This window comes from Lycium barbarum, chromosome 2 (assembly GCF_019175385.1).
Source record: "Lycium barbarum isolate Lr01 chromosome 2, ASM1917538v2, whole genome shotgun sequence".
Lineage (NCBI taxonomy): Eukaryota > Viridiplantae > Streptophyta > Magnoliopsida > Solanales > Solanaceae > Lycium > Lycium barbarum.
In genome coordinates this window covers 107,016,554-107,028,566 of record NC_083338.1, presented here as the reverse complement: position 1 = coordinate 107,028,566, position 12,013 = coordinate 107,016,554, and the positions used below count along the sequence as shown (strand labels likewise).

Here is a 12,013-nt window from a genome sequence, read left to right as displayed (position 1 = left end):
GTATATTATTCCATTTTCCTTTCCCTCATTCTTAAATGATCTTACTCACATGAAATTGAGTAAAGATAGGATCAGCTAATAGTTTATTACTTTTACCAATTAATAGTCAGATAAAAAATGGAATCGAGTTCAGTTTGAGTTTGTGGGTTGATAGACTGTTAATGGCAATACCTGTGATTATGTTATAATCTAATGTAGGCCAGAGTGTAGGCTAATTGTCTATGATTTGTAGCTAATCCTAGAACTAATGTGATTAAGGTGCTTGAGTGTGAAATATGTTCTTTCCTTGGTTTAATCAAGACTTTAGTTTCTTGCCTGAACTTGTTTCTTAAACATGTGATGCTCATAGCTTTTCTTGTATGGTCCATGTCACAAGTCTTACATCTGAAAATGGTCTACTCCTAAAGGTTCAGAGTTTGGTAAAAAGAAAAAAATTAAAAGAAAGGATCAACTTTAGGAAATGTAGATCCACTTTAGGAAATGTAGGACTAAGTCCCTATTTGAAGACTAAATAGAGTTAATCTAACTAGTAACTAACTAACAAGATGGTTGTCAGTCTGTAACTTGGTTAGTGATCATGTTGGAATTGAACGGTATAAAAATGGAAGGAAGTAGTGGTCTAGGAGGGAAGTCTGTTCTGCTATCTTTGATCTCCTATTGTTAGTCCTATCCTCATTAGTTGTTTCATCTAACTAGTGAAGCAAACTTGTTATGGAAGTGGATTGATATGCCATACTCTTGCATCTGTGTTGCAATTCATTCATGTATAGGCCCTAGCGTGATAGATGATCCTAAGTGTTCAAACATAACAAGTTTGAAACATCAAGGAAAGGGTGAAATGAAGTAGTTTGGTCATGGTTTGCCCAGTTTTGAATAGTTTAGAGATTAAGGCTTTTATTTGAAAGCTGAGGTCTATTTTTCTTTTCTTTGTGCATGGATAAAATATGGTGATAATAACTCATGATCCTTGATTTTTTAGGCTTAAAAGATGAAAACAAATAGGAAGGATCTTATAATTCTAGTATGAGTAAAAGAAGAGGATAAAAAGGATAGAAAAAGAGGGAAAACTGTGGTTGAGACCTTAAGCAATGTTTAGCTCTAATATGTAAACTGTCATGTCTTCTCTTGGTATATACTCAAGGGTAATAAAGAGGATTATAAGTGTAGATGTAGGGGGTTGAAAACCACTTGGCTAAATGGGGAAGTCTTTTAAAGACATCTTAGGAGAAGGTTGAGAAAGGGTCAAGTGATACTTGACCTATAGTATCATCTTCCCAAATAAGAGATTGTCATGGCATTCTTCATAAGCCTATGGGGTGTAACCTGCTACCCTTGCACATTTGGTGTTTCCTTTCCATTTTGTTAAGTTAAATGGATCCTAAAAAATGAGTTTCTTGTGCATTTATTAATTGTTCACTCAGAATAATAAACATGGTCTTGTTGTGTCTGTTCTGATATGTCTCAAGGGAGGTGGTTTGACTAGGTTAGGTAATGGAGGATAATTTGAAGGATTGCAGTAAACTTGGAAAGAGGAAAAGGCTTTCAAAAAGAGAATACTGTTTGTTTTTAAAGTAAAGCAAGAAAAGTTTTTATGAAGATAATATGATAAGGTATAACAGATTCCCTTTTGTGCAGCACTAGAAATCAACTAAGGATATGATATAGTTGCCCAATTTTGGAAGAATGAAAATTAAGAGTAGGCCACTGTTTATGAACATGTCTAAATCATGTGCACCTTTTTAAAAATCAACTTGGATTTTTCTGCAATAGAATAGGAGCAAGAAAAAGGTCTAAAAGGATTTCAAACTCTGAACTTAAAATGTGAATCTTATGTGCATCCATGGGGTTTTTTGGCCCTTCTATTTGTTAAATTTGGGTGTGAAAGTTTAGTTGTTGTACCTAAGGTTGTATATTCTACATAGGACCATTAGGACTTGAAAGTCTCTTGGCATTGTTTCTACAATTGATGTTGGCTTGGTTTTCATTTTTTTTGATTGTGTCTTAAACTGGATTCTGTTGAGAGTAATACAGCACCACACCTGTGTCTTTCTAGGTTAATGAAGTCATGGCTCTTAGGGCACTCCCTTGTCCTAGTTAGACCTACCTACACTTGGTTCCTGCGGGTATCGTGAACAGTTAAGGGGATTAAGTATGCTTACCTTGTGTGCTACACACTAGTAGATGGCTGTTTCAATAAAAAGAATTCTAGTTTCATCTATTTGGATTGGTACATATCATGTCTGTTAGGATTACAGTTTGGTTCCTTCTGTTTATTTCTTGTATTCTCTGTGAGGATCACCTAGAAGCTGATTTACCTTATCCTTGTATGCCTTTTATACTTTGCCACATCAAATTGATTCAGTACTGTAAGAACTGTGCTATTCCCATGTCATTGTCTATGTTGTGATTACTTAATTTGGTTCAATCTTGTCTATGTTACACCCATGCAGATTGCTTTCCTTTTCCATGTTTAGATCATACTTAGTGTCCTTGTCTTAGTTCATAAGATTAATTTTCCTTCGGAGCCTGTCCACCTCTCCTCTCGTTGTTCGTATCTGTTTTTATTTGACTCTATATCCATGTATATTCGACCTATCCTATTTATTCCAAGCCATGTGTGTGTATATGTGGATTTGTGTCTTCCATGGTTATTGTTGATTGAGAGGCAGTTTAGGTGAAAGGAGGTCTAGTTTGAGCCTTCCCTTAGTGGCCAGCGATGCCGGAGGTTCATGAAACCTCTTGGAACTTGTGTGACATCAGGAATAAGAGGGGTGGTGACTTGGCCTTCCCACCACCTAAGTTTGGGGTTCAATGTTTAAGGACATGGAAACACATATGCACATTATATGATTTTGTGAATAAATCAGATATATTGCCTGTACATGTGTATATTTATGTATAGAATAGGACTTGTAAAGGAACTGGACACTGTTTATATATGTGTGTATAGTGTATATATGATAAGAACAGTAAAAATATAAACTAACCGGGGTCTTTTATTTCTTTCTCCTCTCTACTGCATGGCCATTTGGGCCAAGGTCCAGCTATCCTATTGGGTCAAAAGCCCAATAGGCAAATTCTTTCAAGTTCATTGAGTCTAAAAAAGAAGAAAAGGAAGCTAATATATTGAAGGCCCAATCATGGGTAAAATTGACATGAAGGCTCAACCAGGGGTGAAAATGATTGGGGTTTGGTACACCCCAGTTTACTTTCCTTATTACATTTATGCTTTCTCTATTTGCTTTAAGTGCTTCTTGTATAGTATTCGTATTTGTAAAAAAACCCACAAACATTATTGGAATCATTTATGTTGCGAATTAGGCATCTTAGGCAAAACGATGCATATGCCGTTTAGATTGACTCTAGCTCCTAAAAATTCTTTTGAAAATCTGGGAAAAAAACGAGTACTGATTTTGAAGATTTAAAACGGAAAGCAACTGCTTTTGGTCTTACTAAATAACAAACTAAAGAAGTTTTAGAAAAGCAAAATGGTATAACGTATTGTGCAAAATTAAGAGGATGAGTAAATTAAACGAAAAATTGCTTTTCAAACTGTTGAAACATGTTTTTTTTTGGGGGGTTTTGAATTGGTAAAAAGTATATGATAGTTTGGGCCAGAGCCCCCCTAAGTCTTTTTCTTCAAGAAACCAAATGTTCATGTAAATGATTTTTGGCTCAAAGCCCATTTATGTGTGGTCTTTTTTAAAAGAAAAAACAGAATGACATAAGCCATTTTATGGGGGCTAAGAATTCCATTTGACAATTTTTATAAATCTGTAGCTAAGAAAACATGACTGAGGCCCATGTTTTGATTGCTAAAATAAGGTATATTTGGGCAAAATCCCACACAGTTTGTCTTTTAAAAACGCAACAAAACTGTTTCTTTGGGTCAAACCCACTTGATTTTTCACTAAGAAATAATAAATCCATGATTAAGGTTTCTGGGCCAAGGCCCACGATTTAAATAAATAAAACAAGGTGTTTTTAGGCCTAAAAAACGAAATGGACTTCAAAACCAAAATTCTACTTTTAAAGTGAATCTCGGGCTTTATTCAAAATGAAATATAACGAGCACATTTTTTCTTAAAGGGAATATATATAAGTATTTTGACCATAAATTCAGTTCACTTGTCAAAGATAAAACGGGCAAAAAAATATAAAGAACCTCTTTCTTGTAAAAATAAAAAAAGGTCCAATTTTCATGCCAGTAAATTTAGGTAAGGATTTTCTAGAAAATGTATTAACGGATTAACCTGGTCCACGTGTGCGTAAAGCATGAATAAAACCTATTCACCCAGACTGTAATAAATAAATAAAATTTCTATCCTTTTCTATAGAAAAACTATTATCCTTATATATAAAAGGAACGAATTATACCCGGATATTATAAATACGAACCTAAATACCCTATATATAAAGGGAATATATTCAATTCTTTTTAAAAAAAATGATATACAACACGACAGGCTTTTTGCGGGAAATAAATACTAAATAAACAGTTCATGCAAATACTCACACATTGGAATTATAAGGTCAACCGTATAGTACAGATCCTTAATACTAGGGTGCCTAATACCTTCCCTAGGGGGATCACCAGAACCCTTATCTAGAACTTTAGATTAAGAAGGATTTTTCACGGCGTATGAATAAACCCTTCAAAATTGATTTTCCTAATTTCCTAAAAATTAGGCGGCTACTCTTTTAAAACAAAGTCCGATAGAACACTAACAATTTCGAAGTAGTTTTTTCCGAGCGCTAATCCCTCCCGCGAAAATGCGAACCGTCACACCATGTACTTTCCAGCGATGCATGATGGCGATTTTCACCGATATGGTGGAAAACTATGTGGAGGTATTTATGAATGACTTCTCTATTTTTGGGGACTCTTTTGGTGATTGCTTGAACCATCTTGACGCCGTATTAGCTCGTTGTGAAGAAACAAACTTGGTACTTAACCGGGAAAAATGTCATTTCATGGTTCAAGAGGGCATTGTTCATGGGCACAAGATATTGAGCAAGGGAATAGAAGTTGACAAGGAAAAAATTGAAGCGATTGGGAAATTTCCACCACTCATTTCAGTTTGAGGAGTGCGCAGGTTTCTTGGCATGCAGGTTTTTATCGATGGTTCATCAAAGATTTCTTTAAAGTTGCTAATCCGATGTGCAAGTTGTTAGAGAAAGATGTAAAGTTTGTGTTTAATGAAGCCTGTCTGATGGATTTTGATGAGTTGAAAAAGATGTTAGTGTCTGCTCCTATTATCATTGCACCCGATTGGTCTCTGCCGTTTATTTTGATGTGTGATGCAAGTGATTTTGCTGTAAGAGCTGTCCTTGGTCATAAAAGGGATAAGATTTTTCATCCCATTTATTATGTCAGCAAGACACTTGATGCAGCCCAGATGAACTATACAGTCACAGAGATAGAGTTATTGGCGGTTGTTTACGCCTTTGACAAATTCTGATCATATCTTGTGGGCACGAAGGTAATTGTTTATACTGATCACATTGCAGTTCGCTACTTATTTGCAAAGAAGGATGCGAAGCTGAGGCTTATTCATTGGGTATTGCTGCTGCAAGAGTTTGATATTGAGATTCTAGACCGGAAGGGCACAAAAAATCAAGTAGCAGAACACTTATCGAGATTGGAAGATCGGGAACATTTAGATGAAGCAGTGATGATTAAGGAGACTTTTACTGATGAACAACTTTTTTCTCTTTAGTCAGCTAAGGTACCATGGTATGCAGACATGGTGAACTTTATAGTGAGTGATATTTATCCCCCTCTTGCTAATCACGAGAAGAAGAAGCGGATTTTGCATGATAGCTGTTTCTATGTATGGGATGAGCCCTATTTATACAGGGTTGGCACAGATCAGCGGATTAGAAGATGTAGCCCAGAGGAAGAGGTCCCCTCGATTCTTGAGAAGTGTCACGCGTCACCCTATGGTGGACATCACGCTGGTGACAGAACAGCTGCGAAGGTACTTCAATCCGGGTTCTATTGGCCTACTTTGTTCAAAGATGCTCATGAATTTGTGAGAGCTTGCAATAGCTGCCAGAGAACCGGAAATGTCTCCAAGCGTCATGAAATGCCTTTGAAGGGCATCTTAGAGATTGACCTATTTAATGTGTAGGGTATCGACTTCATGGTCCCCTTCATACCATCCAAGGGATATAAGTACATATTGATTGCTGTAGACTATGTCTCGAAGTGGGTGGAAGCCATCGCACTTCCTGCCAATGATGCTAGTGTGGTGGCAAGATTTCTGAAGAAGAACATTTTTACAAGGTTTGAAACCCCTCGAACCATCATCAACGATCAAGGTACTCACTTTTGCAGTCGGCTTTTTGATAAATTGTTGCTCAAGTATGGGGTAAAACACAAGATAGCGACTGCTTATCATCCTCAGACGAGTGGTCAAGTGGAGGTACCGAATCGAGAAATTAAGAGGATTTTGGAGAAAATTGTAAGTGTGAGTAGGAAAGACTGGTAGCTGAAGCTAGATGATGCTCTGTGGGCATACTGAACAGCCTACAAAACTCCTATTGGCACATCCCCTTATAAGCTCGTCTTTGGTAAGGCATGTCATCTACCGGTTGAGCTCGAGCATAGAGCGTATTGGGCGATAAAGAGGCTGGAGAAAAGAGATTGTTGCAGCTGCACAAGTTGGACGAAGTTCACTATCATGCTTATGAGAACGCGAAGATGTACAAGGAGAGGACAAAGAGAACTCACGACAAGCGAATCCAACCTCGTGAGTTTAAGCATGGACAGTTAGTCTTGTTGTATAACTATAGGCTAAATATTTTTTAAGGGAAGTTAAAGAGCAAGTGGTTTGGACCGTTTGAAGTAATTCGGGTAACCGCACATGGGGCGGTTGAGCTAAAACCGCTCAATACAGAGTGGACATTCTTGATAAATAGGCAGAGGATCAAGCACTATTTGGAGAGGTCATCAATCCAGAGAAGACCTCGATGGAACTAGAAGAGGCTTGAGAGAGCCTGCGTCGTCCACGACGTTAAATCAAGCGCTTCTCGGGAGGAAACCCGTGTTTGTAAAAGTAGCATAAAGAAAAAGAACAAAAACATTAAAAAATGAGAAAAATATAAAAAGCGTCGTACCACGACCTTAACTGAGGTGCCGGTTGGGAGGCAACCCAACATTTTTGTACATATAGGTCACGTGTGTTCATGTTGCAGGACTTGTGAGGGAGTGAGGACACAAAAATAGGCAAAAAAGAGAAAAAAAATCATCCTAGGTTTGAAATGTTCTGTGGAAATTGGACAAATTCAAAGAGAGGTATTTCATGTGTTAGACCAGCGACGTGGGTCTAGCATGAAATAGGTGAGAATTAGAGAGGTTAAAGTCCCGCGTTGGACCCGCGACGCGGGGTCAACGCGGGTAAGGGGCCTAGTTTTTTTTTTAAACTAAGTATAAAGCAGTTCAGCCCCTTTATTTCTTTTCCCTCTCCGTTTCAACTCTCAAATTCCCTCTCCTCTTCGAAGCAACTCACTTCCCCCTCCCCAGAATCCATAAACATCCCACACACAACTTTAAAAACTTTTGATTTCATCTCCTAACATCAAGAAGTAAGCAAAATCGTTTCTATATTCACTTGCTCTTGAAGATTGAAAGTTGCAAAACTAGGGTTGTTGGGTTTGGGCGAATTTGGGGCGGGGTTTGGTATTGATTGATTGATTGTTGTTATCTAGGGCTAGGAAGTGACTCCCATTGTAGAAGGGAGGGTTTTAAACCCTCCATTGTTACTCAAAATTCGAAGGAAGATCCTATGCCTACAAGGTGTTCGTAAAAATGCTTGAATGAGTTTTTTGTATAAAAATTGTGAAGTCTTGAGTAGCAATAGGAAGACGAACCCTTGGACATCAATTGTGACTAATAATTTTGATATTCTGTTAGAAAATCATGAACCACCAACCCTAAGTCCTAAACATGAACTTGTGATATTTGTGATTTTTTTTTTGTCTTTAGTATAGGATTAGATAACTTCTTTGTTTCTTTTTTTCGTATATAGTTTGAAGTAAGTGTGGGGTTGGTTCAACCCCAATGGAACTTTAACGATAATAACCGTGAATAGGGCCACACAATCTAAACTTGAAAACATGAAAAAGAATCAAGTATGGGGTCGTTTCACGACTCCGTTGGTTTTGAAATTGGATTCATTGTTTGGTATTGTGTTGTTTTACAGGCAAAATGGCTAACACCAAAGGTAAAGGAAAGTTGACTACCACCTCCGCCTCTCAGGGCACAAAGAGGTCTAGAGCTAAACCCTCGACAGCAAAGAAATCAGTAAAGTCCACTTCGGGGGGTAAGCAGCCGGGTGCACCTATTCCTCGACCTCCACCTAGGAGACCTTTGCCGGATATACTACCGATAGCAGAGGATTGGTATTCATAATTCAAACCCGCATTCGGGTACATGCATGAGTGGGCTATAAACCCATCCACTCTGGAGCGTAGGTTCAGGAATGTTTACAACAAGCTTGTGGAGATGAGGTGGGTGAAAGTCTTTGAATCACCAGGGCCGTGCAACATTGATCTAGTACTTGAATTTTACGCTAACATCCGGTTTCCTTGAGATGTTACATGGTCGAAGAGTGTTTACTTGAGGGGAGAAGGGGTGCCGATGTCAACAACCACATTGTGTGCATATCTTGGGGTCCCTGATTATCCCACCGAGCCATTGGAAGAGTTCATCAAATGGCCTGATTACAAGAACATCCTCGAGACTTTGTGCGGCCCTGATTCAAAAGCTTTTGGGGCCCATTATGCGGGCAAGTATAGGCAACATAAGTTCTTAAGGATGAGCAATTTCTTCCAAGAAACCAGGGTTTGGCTGCGTCTCTTCAACTACCGCATCTTGCCATTGGAGCATTATTCTGAATTGAAAAAAAAAAGAGTGTGCATTATTTTCTTCTTGATGATGGGACTGCCCGTCAACATAGGGCACTTGATGATGCAAGAGATGAAAAACGGTCGTGAGAGTGTACCTCCGAGACTGAGTTTCAAAAACACCCTCACGTCATACATAATTCGCCTTAATGAGAACTTGCAGAGGCCACATGACAGGGTCTTAGTAGTACTAGATGAGGTGCTTGACATTTTGAATGTCAACGCACCTGAGCTCAGCAAGAAACAGCAGCTGACCCCGTCCGAAGAGAGAGCGGGCCAGTCTACTTTGTTGGCCCAAATATACAAGATGACAATTTACGCGGGAGAAAATTTTGATGTGGACTTCTTTAGTGCATTTGCTGAGGTCCCTCACGCTCCATACTCTCGGGATCTTATGGGTGAGGAGTCCAGGCTATCGGCCGATGAGGATGTAAACTCGTTGGATTTGATGGAGGCCGACATCGCCGCTGGTGAGGACGTGGAGTCGCATATGGCAGAGGAAGAGAATGAAGAAGATGCTGAGATGGCAGTCGAGCCTGAGGATGGCGAGGCTAATGATTTTGGTGAGGATGAAAAAGGCCCCAGTGGCACCCAGGGAGTATTTCGTGCCTTACTTGCTTTTAATTTTTCCATCTACATGCACTGCGGGTATTGCATGATTTTAAATGTGGGGTGGGAAATACGTACTTGGTTTTATAACAACATTTTGAGGTTGCGGATGATGACTAGTAGATGCCTTAGGATTTTAGGATTTTTTTTTTCTTAATTTAGTTTGAGTCTTAGTGTCGAAAAACAAAACTTTTAGAAAAAGTTGGAAAATCTCAAAAAGATTTTTATTTTCTTTGGTTTTCTTTGATAACTTCTTAAGTCCCTCATTAGTTGGCATCCATCATCCACCCCCTTTGGTTTTCTTATGGCCTCGGTTATTTCTCGAGGGGGAGCCTTTGAACCGGGCGTAATTAGATTTTCCTTTTTAGTCGTAGAAAAGGCTTTTCCTGATGACGGGTGGATGACAACCTGCTTGAGGGAAAATTAGTCCTTAGGTTGGTAACATTCAAATTATAGGTGCGTGGGTTAGGCTACATATTGGCATATGAGTGATTCTTTATTTAAAATTGAAAGCATGCCTTGCAATTGCATCACTTTTATCGAAGCACCTGAAAATTAGATTTGTTTGACTCACGCACGACCCACTTGACATTGTTGATGTATTGTTGTTTGATTCGAGGGACAACCGGATCCCTCTTGCGTTGATTGTGTGCCATGTGTATGTAAGGTATCCATGCTTGGTATTGACATTTAGAACTTGCCCCATGTGTTCGTGAAGCGAAATGAAGTTTGAGTGAACCTAGGAAGTGATAGAGGCGTTTCTTTGATTAGTCATTAAAAAGCCTAAATTGTTCATCCGACCAATGTGTAAATATGACCCTAGTTAGCCCCTCCTTTAGCTTTTTCTTTGATAACAGTCGATTAGCCCGTAACTCTTCGTTCTACTTAGTTTGACTTTTTGATCCAAAATAATCCATAAGCACTTTAATGATTGAAACATGTAATGGGAGTTAGGATGTGAATAAAAAGGGGGAGTGGTTGTTGATTGAAATCTAGGAGTCTATGGGAGCACCAAATAGAAAGAACAAACTCACTTGTTAGTTGGGGATTGCTTAAAGAAAAGAAAAAAAAAGATACAACATTTAAACAAAAAAAAATAATTCCCTTCTAACTTGTGTGATAATAAAGAATTGTGCTTAAAACGAAAAAGAAGAAAAAAGGGTGAATTGGGAGATGTTGAATGTTGGTTGGTGGTTGGTTTTTGGCTAATGAAGGAATTGTGTGAAATAATAAGTTTATATGTATTAAAGTGCTTAGGGAGGTTAGCCACTATTACCCAAATATTTTCTACCCGCCCCTTAGCCTATATTACAACCCTCTAAGTCCTACTTGATTCTAGGTTCATCATACTTACATTAGTAGAGCGGTTACAGTACGGGAAAGCCTATGGTCTGTCTTATTGAGTATGTGATATTCTTTGTGAGAGTGAGCGAATTTGTAGATTCTATGTCCATTAATATAAATATATATGTGATTCATGTGAGATATGGACAACTCTCTATCGATGAGGGCACATAGTTGGCAATAGAGTGGTGAAGTGTTGATCTCTTGAAAAACATGTTTAAAGTGGTGTCGATTTAGTCAAGTGTCCTAAAAGTGAAGTGTTTTGAGATAGTGGTTGCATGTACTAAAATATGAGAGTTTTTGATCTTTGGCATGACTTTCAGAAATATTGGCTCATTGTGTGTTTTGAAAGATTTTTTGTGAATTTATCGTATTAGCCGAAGCCCGTTGCAGACCTGTTTGAATGTTAGGCGTGAAGTGTAGTTTGGTGTTGATCAAGGTTTGCTTGAGGGCGAGCAAAGTCTAAGTGGGGGTGGTGATATTTGGCACAAATATCTATGTTTAAGTGTCACTTTACCTCTCGTTCTTAAGACTTTAATCGCTAATTATATGTTGAACAAGCAATACATGCCTGTGCGATGCACGGGCCGAACATGTCTATTCACTTTAATTAGCCAGTCTTTAAGGTTGTATTTTGAAAATAACTTTTAAAAACATTCTAATTGTTATCATATATAGCAACATATACAAAATGTATTTTATGTACCATCACTTTAGTTATAATTAAAAAATGGAGTTGATGGAAATAAGTCTTTGAGATGGAAAGAGTCGGACTTTTTTCTCATTATCATGACAATGAAAGTTGTTCATCGATGTAAAAGAAAATTAGTAAGAATATGAGGGAAAAAATAATATTTTGATTCTAAATTTTTTATTTTAAATTCTTTAATATTTTATATTTATACCGACAGGTTGATGTCCATTTCAATTAAGTAACTATTCAGATCCACACATAAGAACCATTGTTGTATATATTGGATTTTTTAAAAGCAAAACTAATAAAATATTTTTATTAAATTAATTAAAAAATATATTATAATTTTTTATATTAACAATTATAGATAAAACAAATTGTTACAAAGAAATCAAAATTAGAAAGATATATGTTATATCATAAATCACCAAATTTTAATTCTAAAATGAAAATATA

General features: G+C 37.6%; 1 protein-coding gene across 1 annotated transcript; it reads left to right on the top strand.

Moving 5' to 3' along the window:
- The first annotated feature begins 6,146 nt into the window (after nucleotides 1-6,146).
- Nucleotides 6,147-8,416, top strand: LOC132628727 (uncharacterized). Its single transcript, XM_060344488.1, has 3 exons — nucleotides 6,147-6,467; nucleotides 6,614-6,755; nucleotides 8,208-8,416. The coding sequence occupies exons 1-3, from the start codon at nucleotides 6,147-6,149 to the stop codon at nucleotides 8,414-8,416; spliced, it is 672 nt and encodes a 223-aa protein (XP_060200471.1).
- The last annotated feature ends 3,597 nt before the right edge of the window (nucleotides 8,417-12,013 follow it).

Excerpts from the sequence above, each read along its gene's own strand:
- LOC132628727 (XM_060344488.1), top strand. The coding sequence starts at position 6,147 with ATGGTCCCCTTCATACCATCCAAGGGATATAAGTACATATTGATTGCT. Across the intron at positions 6,468-6,613 it reads AGAGGATTTTGGAGAAAATT|AGCGTATTGGGCGATAAAGA; the intron begins GTAAGTGTGAGT and ends GCTCGAGCATAG. Across the intron at positions 6,756-8,207 it reads CGACAAGCGAATCCAACCTC|GCAAAATGGCTAACACCAAA; the intron begins GTGAGTTTAAGC and ends GTTGTTTTACAG.